Below are 16,185 nucleotides of genomic sequence, written 5' to 3'. Positions count from 1 at the left end.
TCACAGTCTTAATCCCCATTTTACAGATGAGGTAACTGAGGCACCGAGAAGTTAAGTGACTTGCCCAAAGTCACACAGCTGACAAGTGGCCGAGCCGGGATTTGAACCCATGACCTCTGACTCCAAAGCCCGTGCTCTTTCCACTAAGCCACGCTGCTTCTCTAGCGGGCCCAAGTCGTATTGATCTGAGCTAGGCCTCAAAGTTATGGTCTGACCTGGAGAAACACAAACAGGTGATGAAATATGTGTGTGTGTGTGTGTGTGTATGTGTATGTGAAATGCATGGGCAAGTTTTCTGCTCTCCTTGCTGCTGAACCCCTCGGTTTTCCTGGACAGTAGTGTCTTGCACCGAGGTCACCAGGCACTGAACTTTTATCGTCTGCCCAGGTTCATCAGGGTGTCCGGGGATTCGTGCTGGATGCTTCAGATGGCAGGGGCATTTTAAACGCTACCATCAGTGTCGCTGAAATTAATCATCCTGTCACCACGTATAAGGCTGGAGATTACTGGCGCCTGCTAGTTCCTGGGAATTACAAAATCACAGCATCTGCACGAGGGTAGGTGATGGTTGTTTGGAAGTAAAGCGTAATTAAAAGACAAATGTAGACGGCTCCTGGCGTGGCTCAGTGGAAAGATCCCGGGCTTGGGAGTCAGACAGAGGTCATGGGTTCGTATCCCAGCTCTGCCACTTGTCAGCTGTGTGACTTTGGGCAAGTCACTTCACTTCTCTATGCCTCAGTTATCTCATCTGGAAAATGGGGATGAAGACTGTGAACCTCATGTGGGACAACCTGATTACCCTGTATCTCCCCCAGTGCTTAGAACAGTGCTCTGCACATAATAAGCGCTTAACAAATACCAACATTATTATTATTATTATCTATCAACAACTGGCAGAATTAGGGAGGTTTGCATTTTCCCTTGACCAATTCCTTCGTATTGCAATATTCTTAACACCCTCTAGTGGCAAAAAAAAAAGTAAGGTCTTTGAAAGCGTTGTCACAAAGGAATGACCTTTGATTCAGTGAAAGAGACTCGACATTGATCACTAGTTCCTCCTTTAAGAGCAGAAGTCAAGAAAGGAAATTCAAGTTGATTACAGTGGATCTGGTATAAGGCTGCCAAAGAAGTGCTCTTTTAATAAAGAACCAGCTTAGAATATATTGTTTCATGGAAACCGCCCTCTCAAAGGTCACTGATCTCCTTCTTGCCAAATTGGATGACCTCTACTCCATCCTGATCCTGCTCAACCTCTCAGTTGCCTTCCACATTGTGCACCGCACCCTTCTCTTGGGAACATTTAACCTGGGCCTCACTGATGTGGTCCTCTCCCAGGTCTTCTCCCATCGCCTTGGCTGTTTATTCTCATTTCCTTTCCCAGGCTCCTCCTCTGCCTCCCACCCTCCAACTGTGGGAATCCCTGAGAGCTCAGTTCTGAGTTCCCTTCTATCTCCATCTACACCCACTCCTTTGGAGAACACTCTCAGGCCCATAATCCTGGCCTTACCCTCGACTCATCTCTCTCATTCAATGTACGTATTCAGTCTGTCACCAAATCCTGTCCATCGTACCTTCACAAAATCGCTAAAATCTGCCCTTTCCTCTCCATCCCAGCTGCTACTGTGCTGATCCAAATGCTTATCGTCTCCCACCTTGATTAATGCATCAGCCTCCTTACTGACTTCCCTGCCTCTTGTCTTTCTCCACTCCAAGTCCATTCACTCTGCTGCGTGGATCATTTTTCTAAAAGAACATTCAGTCCATGTGTCCCCCACTCGAGTCTCCAGGGGTTGCTCATCCTCCTCTGCATCAAAGTCCTTGCCATTAACTTTCAAGCACTCAAATCACCTCACTGATTTTCCATGCCAACCCAGCACACTCACTTTGCTCCTCTAAGTGCCATCCTACTCGGTGTACCTCAATTTCATCTATTTGGATGCCAACCCCTCTCCCACAACCTGCCTCTGGCCTGGAACTCTTTCTCCCTTCATGTCCGACCATCTGCAACTCTCCCCACCTTCAAAGCTTCATTAAAATCACACCTTCAAGAGCCCTTCCCCTACTGAACCCCCATTTTTTTGACCATTCAGGCATATTTATTGGACATTAACTGTGTGCAAAGCACTATATTAAATGCTTGGGAGACTACAATATAACAGAGTTGGTAGACATGTTCATTACCCACAAGCAGCTCATATTTCCCCTCTTCCCTCTCCTTTCTACGAAACCCATGGCATGTCTACCAACTCTACTACTTTCCCAAGATAATCAGATTGGACACAGTCCATGCCCTACATGGGGCTCACAGTCTTAATCCCCATTTTACAGTTGAGATAGCCGAGGCACAGAGACATTAAGTAACTTGCCCAAGGTTACACAGCAGTCAAATGGCGGTACTGGGATTAGAACCCAGGTTCTTCTGACTCCCAGGCCCATGCTGTATCTACTAGGCCACTTGCATCTCATACTTCCTTTAGGCAGAAACCTTTCATTGTTTTCAGTCTAACAAGGAACCCAGGAATCCAAAATGCTGCTCCTTTAAGAATGTTTATTGAATGTTTTTCTTTGACTCTGACAAAGTGAATGACTAAGATTAATAATAATAATAATGTTGGTATTTGTTAAGCGCTTACTATGTGCTGAGCACTGTTCTAAGCGCTGGGGTAGACACGGGGGAATCAGGTTGTCCCACGTGGGGCTCACAGTCTTAATCCCCATTTTACAGATGAGGGAACTGAGGCACCGAGAAGTTAAGTGACTTGCCCAAAGTCACACAGCTGGCAAATGGCAGAGCCGGGGTTTGAACCCATGACCTCTGACTCCAAAGCCCGTGCTCTTTCCAGTGAGCCACGCTGCTTCTATTGTATTTGATTGTATTTGAGAGGTGTGTTACATTTAAGAAATATGGAAGCATAGTTGTTCTTCAGAACAGTGCTTTCAATCTTTCTTGCTCCATCTCCCCATACCCCAGGTATAATCCAGTCACAAAGAATGTGACTGTAAGAAGTGATGGTGCTGTACAAGTCAACTTCACACTTGTACCCTCGACAACAGATGCGAATAATGATGAAAAGAAGGGGAAAGCATCTGTCTCAAACACCGATGCAAGAGATCCCACCACAAAAGAATTTGAGACTTTAATCAAAGATCTTTCAGCTGAGAATGGATTGGAACACCTCTTGTTAAGCTCATCCCCGAATCTGGCTCTCTATCGGTACCACTCTTATAAAGATTTGTCCGAGTTTCTCAGAGGACTGGTTATGAACTACCCACATATTACAAATCTCACTAAGTAAGTATGTGCCTCTTCTTTCTGCCTCTGAAAAGTTGGAACGTGGCAAGTTGGGACATTGTGGCCTAGAGTATTTGGAGTTTAGGCTTGGTCAGTTGTTATAAAAGGTTACTATGCTCACTTGCTCTCAATAGATTTTTCTCAGATGTTTCATGAGAATGTTAAAGATAGAAGACACACAGGTCAACCTTTACCCCTGGGAATTCTGGGTGTTTTTTTTTAACCATCTTCTTGATTCTTTCCTCTGTCTTCAAAACCACATTCAGTTCTTCAGTTGTCATTTGTTTATTGCCTTCTCTCTTTCAAACTCCAGGTTGCTTTTTGATGGTGTTTAAGCATTTACTATGTGCCAGGTACTATACTAGGCACCAGGGTAGATCCAAGCTAATTGGGTTCAACACAGTCCCAGTCCCACCTCCCACTGTTAATGTCCTTTTTTACGAATGAGGTAACTGAGGCACAGAGAAGTGAAGTGACTTGCCCAAAGTCACACAACGGAAAGTAGCAGAGGAATAGAACCCAGGTCCTTCTGACTCCCAAGCCCGTGCTTTATCCAGTAGGCCATGTTGCTGCTAAGGGTTTATAAAGTGACAGTTGTGAGCTATTCTGAATACATTGTCTCGAACTTCATAGTCCAGTCTTTGGCAGTGTCGATCAGCTAAATTGGGCTCTGCTTCTTAGCTCTCATTTTATCTTTCTTTCCTACTGCTTTTCAGGACAGGTTTTCCAATGCCCAGTCACATTTAAAGCTTATTTGCAAAACTATTTTAGCTACCCAACTACAGAGGACTTGAGAGACTCATATTTCTAAGGAACAGAAAAGCACACTCAGTATTATCATAGTTTACATACTGCTGTCCTCCATCCTAGGACATCATTTGGATTTTAGTTGCTGCTGTTAAACTGTAGTGGCTGATGGCGTGTTGTCGCAGTTGATCTAGATTTGTTTTCCCAAACTGTGTTCATTATTACATTTTTATTATAACACAGTAAAATTACTGTTTCATTATTATTGTACATTATTACACTTGCCTCCAATTGTCATGTAGTTTGTCGTTCGCTTACATTTCTCTCTAATAATTCCCCAAACCACTTTTCAGCCTGTTGACTTAAATTATTTGAATTAATTGGGCTTCCTCATATGTTGTACTCCTTAGTGCATTCATTCAATGCTATTTAATGAGCACCCTCTGTGCATAGCCCTGTCCTTAAGGCTGTGGGGCTGGGCAGACAGAATATAGTAAAGAATAAATAGGACTGAGTTGCTGACCCTGGGGGGACTCACAGTCTAAAAAGAGATGGGATTTACAGCCTAAAAAGGGGAGGGACTAGGAGATTGGTGATAGGGCACATGAGGAAAAGTTGACTACATAAAGGTAAAACGACATAAGAACGTGAGGACAATATCAAACACAATAAGAGAGCACAGCAGTTGAAGGAGCCATTTTCAGGCTCTTATTAGCTCAGTTGAGGCTGTCGGGAGTTGAATGGGCCTAACTTTCCCAATATTCTAAATGTGCTGAGGCATTTTATCATGGTCTCCTGGCCCTGCTCTGGGAAGTCAGGCCCTGGGGAGAGTAAGGAATATCCCAGGCAACAGGGCTCAGACTGTGTACTGCTATACTGCTGCTTTGCTCTCATCTGCTCCAGCGAGGCAGGTTGGATCTTATTCATCAGCAAATTTAGCATCCAAAATAGCACAGCTTTTTTTTTCCTTCTGTTGTTCAAGCATTTCCTATGTGCCAGGCAGCATATCACATGCTGGGCTGGATACAAGCTAATCAGTTTGGACACAGTCCATGTCCCACATGGGACTTAGAGTCTTAATCCCCATTTTACAGATGAGGTCACTGAGGCACAGAGAAGTTAAGTGGTTTACCCAAGGTTACACAGCAGACAAGTGGAAGAATGGGATTAGAACCCATGTCCTATGACTCTCAGGCTTGTGCTTTGTCTGCTAGGCCACACTGCTTCCCACAGATTTATCATGCACAAGATAAGCTGTGGTATTTGTCAAGTACTTATTATGTTCCAGGCACTGCACTAAATGCTAGAGTCGATACAAGCTAATCAGGTTTGACCCAGTCTCTGTCCCACATGGAGCTCACGGTCTGTGAGATACGTCAATACTGTGTCTTGCTCTTAACTATCACTAGTACTGCCTGAACTATTGTTCTTCATTGGTTTCCATTTTAAGGATGTCATCTTTTACTTCCTTTCAGTTTTCTGACTTCACTAAATCAATCCTTCTAAGATTAACCTGTATATTTCCTCTCCAAATCATGATTTTTAGTGCAAGTTCATTGTATTGGCCCTCCATTTTGAGGGTACTGATGGTGTCTAGCAAAATTGCATTCTCACCTAGGTTCATTTATGGGATCTTTCCTTACTGCATTTTTCCTTTTATAATGCGGAAAATGAACTACCTTTCCTCCAAGCTCCCGAACTCCTTTTGATGGGCAAAGATGACTCAAGACCGTTTCTTGTTTAGGGTTTTTTAGACTCTCTAAATCAAGTATCTGCTGAATACTTTGCTTTTGATTCTTTTTAAGTTTGGGTCAAAGTGCTGAATTCCGTCAAATCTGGTCCCTGGAAATCTCCAATAAGCCCAATGTATCTGAGCCTGAAGAACCAAAGATTCGATTCGTTGCTGGTATTCATGGAAACGCTCCTGTTGGCACCGAACTGCTCTTGGCACTGGCTGAATTTCTCTGCCTGAACTACAAAAAGAACCCAGCTGTTACCAAAGTAAGAAGCCAGTGTTTTTTGTTACATAAAGGGAAGGAAAATGACTCTTTACTGGGGATGTGCTGGATATGCATATTCAGCATAGGACTTAAGTGGACACTTCTTTTGTCATGTCAGTCTTTTTTGGCATGGAATTTTTTTAATATTTTACCTTTTTTTGGTCCATTTATAGCTATGGGTTTAAGGAGAATCCTTTTAATACATCTTGAATTTATTTTTTGTCTTCATAGTCTTAGCCTTTGTAAGGGGACTGATTTTTGAAGGCATGTATGAGGAATGTCTTTAGAGTGTTTTATTTAATCATTGAAAATTCTTGGCACCCTTTATTCATCAAGAGAAAATCATGCCCTTTTCTCCCCACTCTTTTAGCTTTTATTTTTAAAAATGACTGGTTTAACCATTTTCTGTTAAACCCTTTTTACATGTATCATAGTGGTTTTTGACTGGATTTTTCTCACATTACGTCTTCTATTGCTTGACTCTGTTGTGAAGTCATACATTTTGAAGGTTATCTTTAGGCCTTGGGCAGCACCAAGCCACACTTGATTGCTCATGTGAACCCTATATGTCTTTTATGAAAAGTTGCTAATTTATTTCTGCATTTAAAAGTAAATATTTGAAAAACAAAAAAGCAGAAAGTATTTTGGTTAGTATTGCCATATAAAAGAAAAAAAAGTCCTTTACTGCTTGATCTTATGGGACGATTCACTGGGATAGTGAATCCTAGTCATCAAGATGGATGCTCTCTACTCATCCTACATTTCTCTAAATTAGAATCCTGTAAGGAGGAGGAATAGGTCATAGGTAGGAAAAGCTACAATTTCACAACAGGATCAGAAAACAGGAAGGGAGAGGGGTAGTCAGATCAAAGTTTCCCCCTATTCAAATTAAAATCTTTGATCCCTCCCCAAAAAACTAGCAAGAAAAAATAATTTTTAAACATATTCCAGTAAATAATATGTTAAGATGTAACTGCCTACGCTGAAAGCCCAGGGCTAATATTGGAGAAAAGAGGTAATCTTAGGACTGGAACAGTCTTTGCAGAGTCAGTTCTTCACTTCAACTTCAGGATTCTCTCCTTTTCTTTATGGAATTTTCCCTGAAAATTGACATTAAATCACTTTCACTTTAAAACGTACACTTAGGAAATCTAAATTGAGTCAAAGAAGTCCTTTTAAAAATACCTGGCCACAGATGCTGCTTTCCTTTATAAAATAAGCTTTAGCCACTTGTGAGACTTGCACACTTGAATTTATGGGGCAGAAGGGGCACAGTGAGGACAAACTGCAGAGCTATTAAACTAATTGCTCTTTGTTTGCTTTTTAGCTGATTGACAGGACTAGAATTGTAATTGTGCCCTCGCTAAATCCAGATGGGCGTGAGCGAGCGCAAGAGAAGGACTGCACCTCGAAGATAGGGCAGGCAAATGCACATGGCAAAGACCTGGACACAGACTTCCTGAGTAAGACATCTGCTCAGGTTCTTTGAGACACAGAGAGACAGAGAGCCTGAGTGTGTGTGTATGTGTGTGTGTGCTTTGAAATGCCAGTCAGCTGTTCTGATTTTCAATTTTATGGATTCTTTCTAGGATGATGTTTCCCTAGCTTGGCAGGTAACTGAATTGAGGCACCGTTTAGCTAATCCAAGCCACTTTCAGAAATCTGTGCACGCTTTATTATACATTCATAAAACACCTTTCTGCTGAAATATTTTTCATTCTGATGGAAAGATCCTTAGTGAAATTGTCAGCCAAAAAGAACATAGGATTCAGGGCTCTTCTACTTTCCAGGGTCTATAGTTTTGCCAAAGGCTGGAGCTCTTGAGAAATAAAACATACTTGTCTGCATGCTTTTCTGTAATTTTGGTTTAGTATAGGGAATAGAGGGCACTTCCTTGGCAATTAGCATCAGCTACTTCTTTAAGAAATTTTATAGTCTCGCTGTAAATACTTATTTTTTTTTAATTTAAGGTAATTCCTCACAATCTGGTGGAAAGAGGCAACCGGAGACCAAAGCTATCATTGAGAACTTGATTGAGAAACAGGACTTCAGTTTATCTGTTGCTCTAGATGGTGGTTCTGTGCTGGTCACCTATCCATATGACAAGCCTGTTCAGACAGGTATGTATAATATCTCTCTAGAAATCTGAATTAGTAATACGGAAATCACTACAAAGCAGAATTCACTGTATAGTCACTAGAACTGATGTGCCAATTGTTAGCATTTGGCTGAGGTCTAAACTAGGAGTGAATGAAAATTAGTGTGCTACTCCTGCCAGCTAAAAGTACCTGTGGTTGACAAAACCAAAGGTTTTAAAGGGGATTAGAGATTGCCTAGCTTCTGTCAGTCACATCAGATGAAATTCTATAAAGCCGGTGGGAAATAAAAGACATTCCAAACCAGTTTTAAATGGGTTGGGCTCCGAGAATTTCTTTGTGCTCCTCTGTCACTTTATCAGTCATACACAGAGGAAACCAGCTCTGACTGCTTTCACTGTTCCTTTAGCAGTTACAGTTAGTTCTGAGTATAATGTTAATGACTCGCTGATTCAGTGCCATCCTGGAAGCGTGCATTTTGAAATGACTCCCAAGAAAACCTAGCTGCTCAAAAATGTACCATCAATTCTCTTAAAGGGGGGTTTTCATTATGAAATTTGGATAGAACCCTATTGAAGAATTAGGGAGTGCAAAATTGCCTGGAAATAGTGTGATGCATAGGTAGGCTCAGGAAGGGAAGAAACAGTTGTATGGTGTCAGCAGAGGTGTGAATGGAATGATGCAGTTTTACATAAAGTTCTTCAAGAATGCAACTATCAGAGTATTGGATAGGAAAAGCACATTCCATGGTAACATATATGGTCTGCAGAAAAATGAGTGTGGTTATACTAGGCTAGGGAAAACTGCTTGGTGAGGGAATCCTGTAGAAATGTTTGTGACCAAGTAACAAGATTGTATTAGGGCACTGATACATACAGTTTTACAGTCTTATAGAGAAAGAGGATTAAGTAAAAATTGGTCAGTAGGGCAACCAGCATTTGAACTTAATTCAGTTAAATTTAGTAGGTTTTTTGTTTGTTTCAGGGAAGCTATTCATCCTTTTGAAAATCTGATTTGGGTTAAACATGTCAGCACATGACCTTTAGTGGGATAGATAACAGACTTAGCACAGAGTGAATTCCTTTCTAAATGGTGAAAGTTGAGAGCCTGGATCAGTCTCCTCCCGACCTCCCTACTGACATCTGAAATTTTCTTTTGTAGTGGAAAACAAAGAAACTCTAAAACATTTGGCCTCTCTTTATGCAAATAACCACCCGTCCATGCATATGGGTCAACCGGGCTGCCCAAATAAATCAGGTACGTGTAGGTGGCTTTTCCAGACCTAAAGGTTTAATGTTCTGCTTTGCTGTACTCTTCTGATTTTTGTGATCATCTTACAGATGAAAATATTCCAGGAGGAGTGATTCGTGGAGCAGAATGGCACAGTCACTTGGGCAGCATGAAGGTACTTTTTGAGAACATTTTCAAGGTGTCGAGTTGGGGGGGGAGTAGCATTTCTAAGTGTGAAGTCCTGTAGCATCCAAAGGAAGCTGTCAGGGCACAGGGACTACTGCAGAGCACCCACATTCATGTGAAGACCACACCCCTGGGACCTGTATAAAGGTGAATTATATCATTTCACCTTTTCATCTCTTGAGTGCTCATCCTCTTAGTGATTAGTTAAGTGTTTAGGCCCACTCATTTCCCTTCAATCACTTTTGTACCTTTCTTTTCAGGATTACAGTGTCACGTATGGCCACTGTCCAGAGATCACAGTATACACCAGCTGCTGTTACTTTCCCAGTGCAGGACAACTACCTACATTGTGGGCAGAGAATAAGAAATCTCTCCTCAGCATGTTAGTAGAGGTGAGATGATCATCCTTGAAGAAAGGCTTGTTTTATATTTTCTGTTATTTCCCACTGAAAATTCATAAATTGCTTATCGAAGTGCCAGGCAACTAGCAGTTTAGTATGGTTTTGACAGGATAGATGATGGCGTCCATGGATGAGAACCTTGGATGAAACTTCAGGACTGAGACCCTCTGCGAAGAAAATAATTACAGTGCTGGTGGTTAGCACAGTAGCATTCCCAGTCTCTCAAACTTGCCGTCTTTGTTCCCACTGGGGTATGGTGGTGACCCAATGAGATTAGGTCCTTCAAACTAGTAGTGACCACTAATTTTTGACCAAGTTAAATCATTCTTTGTGTTCAAAAGACAGTATTACCGATGGACCTGTAGGTATGTGTCACTGAGAGGATAATCGGACTCCTTTGCCAACGGCTCCCATTAGGGATGATTCCTAAATAGGGCTTCTCAAACCCCAAATATTTTTAATTGGAAATTATAAACCGAAGAGTTCTTTCCCCTTCATAGTCTGAAATGATCAACTAAAAGCCTTTCAGATGAACAGAGCATTTTCTTTCAGGTTCACAAAGGAGTGCGTGGATTTGTTACCGATAAGAGTGGAAAGCCAGTGTCCAAAGCAGTAATTATACTCAATGAAGGAATAAAAGTTCATACAAAAGAAGGAGGGTATTTCCATGTGTTGTTGGCCCCAGGTTTTCATAATATCAATGCCATAGCGGATGGATTCCAGGAACAGCATACACAGGTAAGATTCAAAATATGGGCAAGATCTTGCCTAAGGTTGTTCATTTACCTCTTGCCTGAAGCTAGGCTGTTCAAGTCTGTCTCTGGAGAGAGGAGGGACAGCTGAGAATACGAGTAAATGCCAAGACCACACTTCTGGCCCACCTTCCGGCCAGTGACAGCCAGCAAATTCACCCAGAATGGTTTTAAGTGGAGTTGAGCACTATTCTTCTTCTTCTCCTCCTCCTCCTCTTCCTCACTCTCCTAGCTCAACCCCCTTTGAGTCATAATATATGTTTCTGTAGTATATGACTTTTCATGAGTCACATATTAAGCAGATTAGGCACTTTTCTCTGTTCAGCTTTGTAGGTTTTAATTTACTCTTTAGCTATAACTCTAAATTACATATATAAATGTCTGGTCACACAGTCAATAGTGGCCCCTCTAGACTGTAAGCTCATTGTAGGCAGGGATTTGTCTCTGCCAACTCTGTTGTTTTGTACTCCCCCAAATTCTTAGTACAGAGCTCTCCACACAGTAAACACTTAATAAATGCCATTGATTAAATACTATCGGTTGATCTCGGTTGATATTTATGCTCTTTTGTAGCTTTTGACTGCTGAGAATTATCCTCTCCTTCTCTTGGTGTTGTGACAAGCTGAGGGGGTTTTATCTCCTGGGATTGGGTTTTCTACCAAGAGTCCTAGCTTAAGCGGAGACTTTCTGTATCTTTGAGCCTGTTCTAAATCTTGGTGTCTTTCTCCTAGGTCCTAGTTCGCCCTGATGCAGCCAGCTCTGTGACCATTACCTTTGACACGGACAACCGAATATTTGGCCTACCAAGGGAGCTTGTGGTGACTGTAGCAGGTAGAGAGCTTTGTCTCCTGGGAGACAAAAGTTTAAAAACTGTTAATTCTAGTTCTAATTTGGGGGTGAGCTGCCATTACAATCACGATAAATGTATTTCCATTCTCCTACCCCTCTTTATATGAATATGGTGTGTTTGAAGACCAGAATTTGTGCGCGTAGATGGGAGGGAGTCAGAGTGAATCGATTCTGGGGGCAATTTGTGTTAGAGGGAGGAAGGTAGCTGGATCTGAGAGGAGGAAGACTTAAAGGGCCAGTAGAAGTCTTGTTCCCTTTTGCTTTCCATGCCACCATCCTTTGGCTTGTTTTCTTACAACTGGTTTCAAGATATATTTTTTTCAAGAGGCATTTTTTAAGCACGTACTATGTGCTGAGCACTGGACTAAGAGCTGAGGTAGCTCCAAGCTAATTAGGTTAGACACAGTCCCTGCCCACATAGGACTCCAGGCTTAATTCCATTAAACTCATTGTGGGCAGAGAACATGACTACCAACTCTCTTGTACTCTCTAAAGCGCTTAGTACAGTGCTCTGTACATAGTAAGCACTGAGTAAACACCACTGATGATGATACAGCTGAGGTAACTGAGACACAGAGTAGTTAATCAACTTGCCCCAAATCAAACAGCAGGCAAAAGGCAGAGTCGGAATTAGAACCCAAGTCCTCTGCGTCCTAGGCCGGTGCTCTTTCCATTAGGCCACTCTGCTTCTCGGGCAGATTATCGCTGAGTGATCCTCTCAGTGCTGTCATCCTAGTGCAGCGCTGTGTTCACCACGAGTACTCGGTACCGACTAGACTATTGACTGTGTGACCCTGTTTCCGCCTTGCACTGCACCCGGTTCCGGTTCCCGTAAAGCCCTCATTCCCAGATTGAACTTGTGGGTAGCTCTTAAACGAATGAAGAAGGCAGGTCGTAGAAGAAGACTTCAGTGGTGGATTGTGTCCGACAGGTGCTACGATGTCTGCGCTGATCCTGACCGCCTGCATCATCTGGTGCGTCTGCTCCATCAAGTCCAACAGGCACAAGGACGGCTTCCATCGGCTCCGGCAGCACCATGACGATTATGAGGATGAGATTCGCATGATGTCAACTGGCTCCAAAAAATCCCTCTTAAGCCACGAGTTCCAGGATGAAACGGACACTGAAGAGGAAACGTTATACTCCAGCAAACACTGAAATACGCGCGTCGGCATCTCTTCCCCCGCATTCACACTAAGCAGAAGCGAGGCTCCCTGATGGAGACCCAGCAGTATTGGGGGCATCTGTCCTGCTTCCAAAAGCTCTGGAAAGTTTTCCTAAATGGGTAACCTCAAGGAATATTGGTGGCAATTCTGAACTTCTTTTCTAAGACCTCTCATCTTTTGTATTCTATTCCTATGTGAGAATAGGGCAGGAGGCAGCAGAGGTGATGTAGCTTTTTTTAAATTTTTTTTTCCCCACTTTAAGGTCAGCTGTTTGGAGCTCATATTGTGACTGCCCAAAGCCAACTGGTAGATGTCGTATGGGCACGTCGTGTTACTAGTGGCATTTGCTTGTCTATTTTTTTACAAATATTTTATTTAAATGGCTAAGAGAATCCAGAAACCTTGATGCGGGGAAGGTGGCTTGAATCTGTGGCATTAAGCTTTAAAACTCTAGATCTCTCTCAACCTACTGAGGGGACTGTGATGACTCAGGCGCAGAGAACAGGGGTTTCTTCGATTCAAGTGAAACAAGTTGACTCGAGTTGTGGGTGAACAGCATTAGGAAGGGAACGAGGAGCCTCTGTGTCTCGCGCTCTGCCTGTTCTAAGGCTGTTTAGGAGCTGTCATGCTGTACTCTGAGGTGGCACCATACTACCTCTTATTAGGCTTAGCACAGTGCTGAATCTCCCAATTTTCAGGGAGTACTTGCAGGTCTCCCGGGGAAAGTGGTGTTGCAGAGAGATGAGAGGAGACCTAGCAACAGCTAACTCTATGCATATATTTTACCTTAAACTCGACAGAGGCCTGCTGCTGCAGTTTTTGAACTTCTGCTTCCAAAAAAAACAATGCTAGGCTGTTTTCTGAATTGGAATTCTCATAGGCTGTGCAACCTTATTGCTTCAGGTGATGCACCTATTCACCATACTACATTTTTCTGATAGAATTCAGAAATAAAGGCTAAAGAGATCTAATCGCACATTATTTAACCATTATGCAGACCAGGGGGATCTAGAGATCGTGCTCCAACATTAGCCGAGTAACAGCCTTATGTGGTAACTCACTAATCCTCATTCTCTCAGAGATGAGCAATCTGACCTATCTCAGACACACCGAACTGGATAAATGAATGAATTCTTTCACCCACTGATTCTGTGGCCAACTTTTCTGACTGACTTTTAGCTAGACAAAACTTGTATTAAATGTGGCCGCCTCCTAGTAAGCTAAAGACAGCTCGTAAGGCATCACTGTAGTGCACTGTGGCGGTTTTCGCTTCCTGATTGTCATTCAAAATGCCTGAAGGGTTTGAGTTTTATCACATCTGTTGACTTTCCCTGTTGAGAAAACGGCGATGCGTTTGGTAAGTACGATATTTGGCCGCAGCCATTCAGAGCGGTGCGATAGCCCGGCTGCTACTGTCCTCCTTCGAGTCAGTGATGGTTCTGAAACCTTGCCAAGCTTACCACCGCCTCTGCAGACCGCCCACTTGTCCATTCCTCTTCGGCATCCCAAAGGCCCCTTGCGGAGGAGCTTGGCCATTCTAAATAACGGGGGCGTGGAAGGATGCATCTGAAGTGGTTTGGAAACAGCCAGCATGGAGCCATTGGGTTGGGTTGGTGAGAAGTCACTTTTACATTTCAGTGGTTCTAGGCCCCTCGGTGCTGATTAGAGAGGCTTCTACGGTCAGGGATTTGTAGCGGGCCATCATGGAAAAGTAATGAAACCTTTATTTCCACCCCCCCACCTTTTTTGCTTCCCCCCAATGATTGGTGTTTCTGGGGGAAAGTCGACTGGCTTTACCGCTTTGTTCCATCTGAAGCTGCTGGTCCTTGGGCAGGCAACCCTCAGATTGGCTCCAGCACTTGGCTTCAGACTGCAATCTGATGACCAGTGGCAGGCTCCACTTGGTAAGTTGCAGCCGGGAATGGAATGCAGCGGGGCAGGCCCGAGGTTGGAGACGCAGCAGGCTTTTCTTTCTGAAAATGGCGACCTCTGCAAGATGCTAGGTTTTGAATCCTATTGAACTCAACATCACTGCCTTATCATCACTCCTCACTGGCCAACAAGGGAATGCCTTCCAGTCGACAGACACATTAATTGTAACGCTATGGGACAAATTGAATTATTTTGAGAATTACTTCTGGAAGATAAATCATATCCAGCTGACAGGATTGGGTTAGGAAGGAATGGTGGAAAGTCTTCCCCCATCCATAAACAATGTTTTAAAAACAAACATTGTGCTCTATAGCCTAGTCAATCCCAGTTTGTATTCCCCCAGTCTGATAAATGTAATGACTGCAAATCTAACAGGTCTTGTGTTCTGAGCCCTTGTTTGATGTTTTGTGGGAGAAACAAAAGTGACCATGTAATACTGACAGCTACTCGTGTTTGGAGCTGTCAGGTGAAGTGCGTTACAGCCAGCGTTAATTTGCCCTTAAGTTTTCACTGGAGACTAAAGAGCATTACTGTATTAAGAAAGTCGCCTAAATTAAGTGTGCCTTTCCCTATAAGGCAGAAGTCTTACCCAGAACTGGAGTAACCCTGTCCAGCAGGAGGGCAGAGTCCTAGGTCACTGGGCTGAACGTCAAAAGATGGGTTGTGTGGAGTTTAGTGGGGAGGACAGACTTTAGGGAATGCTATCATGTCAGAGACCATCGGGGTAGGGAGGAGACCAGGTAGTGGTGAAACTGGGCGGCCCCAGTTTTCTCCCATCCCCCATGTAAAGTGTTGTCTAGCTTGATGATCGTCGGATGCGTTCTGCAGTGTCCTCTGGGATGATCCAATCCCCAGCCCTGCTCTTAACTATGGTAAGTTTGGAGCCTACATTTATAAGGGCAGAAATGACGAAGTAGAGACGATTAAAACTGTGTGCATATGCTTTAATGAGTAAACATCTTCCAGTGATGCAAATTAAATCATTTTAAGAAAAGGAAAAACTCTCCTTCAGTTCAGTTTCTAAAGGGATGAGAGGACTCTTTCCTAGTGATGTGAGGGACTCGTGGAAACTCACTGAAAGGAATTCTGCCTGGAACCTACTCAACCTTTGGAGGAGGAAATGTTTCATATTTGGCCTGGTTGTTATCAATCAGAGATTATACCTGAATAAGATATTATTCCACCTGAAAAAAGGTAAATGTGATATGTTGAACCTGTAAATTGTGATTTGGCAAATATGAATAAAAACGGAGACTCTGCCAACAGTGTTACTGATCTGCGTATGATTAGAAATAGGGTAATTCAGAGTTTTGTCATCGTGACCTGTTCCTGTCATTCCAGACTCTCCTCAGCATTAAATGTTTTTGTTGCAGCTCTTCTACTCGCAAGAACTGTATCTGTGCCAGGTTTGTGTCTGCTGAATGAAAGCCTTTTGGCTAAGAGTGCTTTAATTCTGTAATGCAGCGTGGCCTAGTGGAAAGAGCCCGGACCTGGGAGTCAGAGGACCTGGCTTCCAATCCCAGCTCCACCACTT

At 43.1% G+C, this 16,185-nt stretch overlaps 1 protein-coding gene across 1 annotated transcript in view; it reads left to right on the top strand.

Moving 5' to 3' along the window:
• Positions 1 to 15,916, top strand: part of CPD (carboxypeptidase D) — a 55,501-nt gene extending 39,585 nt beyond the window's left edge. The window contains exons 11-21 of the mRNA XM_029081610.2: positions 388 to 557; positions 2,972 to 3,292; positions 5,845 to 6,040; positions 7,367 to 7,502; positions 8,010 to 8,159; positions 9,297 to 9,392; positions 9,476 to 9,540; positions 9,812 to 9,943; positions 10,505 to 10,690; positions 11,436 to 11,535; positions 12,485 to 15,916. Coding sequence (XP_028937443.1) covers positions 388 to 557; positions 2,972 to 3,292; positions 5,845 to 6,040; positions 7,367 to 7,502; positions 8,010 to 8,159; positions 9,297 to 9,392; positions 9,476 to 9,540; positions 9,812 to 9,943; positions 10,505 to 10,690; positions 11,436 to 11,535; positions 12,485 to 12,711 — 1,779 coding nt within the window. The 3' untranslated portion in view covers positions 12,712 to 15,916. The remainder of the gene's footprint in view (positions 1 to 387; positions 558 to 2,971; positions 3,293 to 5,844; positions 6,041 to 7,366; positions 7,503 to 8,009; positions 8,160 to 9,296; positions 9,393 to 9,475; positions 9,541 to 9,811; positions 9,944 to 10,504; positions 10,691 to 11,435; positions 11,536 to 12,484) is intronic.
• Positions 15,917 to 16,185: the final 269 nt, after the last annotated feature.

This window comes from Ornithorhynchus anatinus, chromosome 17 (assembly GCF_004115215.2).
Source record: "Ornithorhynchus anatinus isolate Pmale09 chromosome 17, mOrnAna1.pri.v4, whole genome shotgun sequence".
Classification (NCBI taxonomy): Eukaryota; Metazoa; Chordata; class Mammalia; order Monotremata; family Ornithorhynchidae; genus Ornithorhynchus; species Ornithorhynchus anatinus.
This window is presented reverse-complemented; position numbering and strand designations above follow the sequence as displayed.